The 931-nt window shown below is 42.1% G+C and overlaps 1 protein-coding gene across 1 annotated transcript in view; it reads right to left on the bottom strand.

The window, feature by feature from the left end:
* LOC107098911 (coagulation factor XIII A chain-like) overlaps nt 1-672 on the bottom strand; it is a 2,190-nt gene extending 1,518 nt beyond the window's left edge. Inside the window, exons 1-3 of the mRNA XM_015396801.1 lie at nt 613-672; nt 416-518; nt 150-326 (exon numbers count right to left, since the gene is read on the bottom strand). Of these exons, the coding sequence (XP_015252287.1) occupies nt 150-326; nt 416-518; nt 613-642 (310 nt within the window). The 5' untranslated portion in view covers nt 643-672. The remainder of the gene's footprint in view (nt 1-149; nt 327-415; nt 519-612) is intronic.
* Between the last annotated feature and the right edge of the window lie 259 nt (nt 673-931).

The following is a 931-nucleotide window of genomic DNA, read 5'->3' as shown; positions in this document are numbered from 1 at the left end:
TGTGAGGATATAGCCTCTTCAGAGGCTTAGCCTGGAAGACTGGACAAAAGCCCCAGTGGGCAGATGTGACGAGTTCATAGAGACTTCACCAAAGATCAATATTCCTCTGAGGGACACCACCCAGAGGAGAGATTATCAAGGAATCTTACCAATCAGAAACTCCAGCTGGAAATCGTCAGATGGCACCAGTGGACGGTTGAAGGTGACGCCGATGGCAAACTGTTGAGCACGACGGACCACCAGGAGGTCGGTCATGTACTCCATGGTGTAATGGTTGGTCTCGTTGCTTTGTTTCTGCATGTCTACAGCCACAACCATCAGGGGCTCTGGAAATGGCACGACACAGAAGAAGACGTTGTGTTTTCATGGCCCGTTCTAGTTGCCCCAAATCACCCGAAAACAATTTGATTCCTACCAACTCCAGGTGGCATCGACCTCGGTATGACATCGGTTTCACCTTCAAATGGCTCAAAGTCCCGATAGTCATTGATGTCAATGTCAAGGTTTTTGCAGGGCACCTGAAAAAAAACGCATTAGGAAAAGCAGAAGATATTTTTTTTATTTATTTAATGATTTTAAGGATATCTACAATGTTTTTGTGGTGATGTTTACCAGATTCCCTTTGCGAAAAGATCGGGCCATCTTTTAAAGTGTTCGTGGAAGAAAAAAGATTCAAGAGCTGAAAAGGAGAACAAAGATCTTTAAATTATAAAACATACAATGAAAACGTAACACTGAAGATGTACTTTTAAATAATAGCCAAATGCACTGATAAACAACAAATGTGTAGAACGTTGGGTACAGACTGCAGGAGAAAGAACACAAAATAGAAAGTAAAAAGAAAGACATATGATTGGGGAAATCATCTCCAAAGAAGCGTCGGAAAGCAAAAATCTAAGGTCCCAGCATAGCTACTAGCTAATAACCAAAC

The sequence above is a fragment of the Cyprinodon variegatus genome, unplaced genomic scaffold (genome assembly GCF_000732505.1).
Source record: "Cyprinodon variegatus isolate N-32 unplaced genomic scaffold, C_variegatus-1.0 Scaffold821, whole genome shotgun sequence".
Taxonomy (NCBI): domain Eukaryota; kingdom Metazoa; phylum Chordata; class Actinopteri; order Cyprinodontiformes; family Cyprinodontidae; genus Cyprinodon; species Cyprinodon variegatus.
Note: the sequence above shows the minus strand (reverse complement) of the source record. Positions and strands in the feature narration are given on the sequence as shown.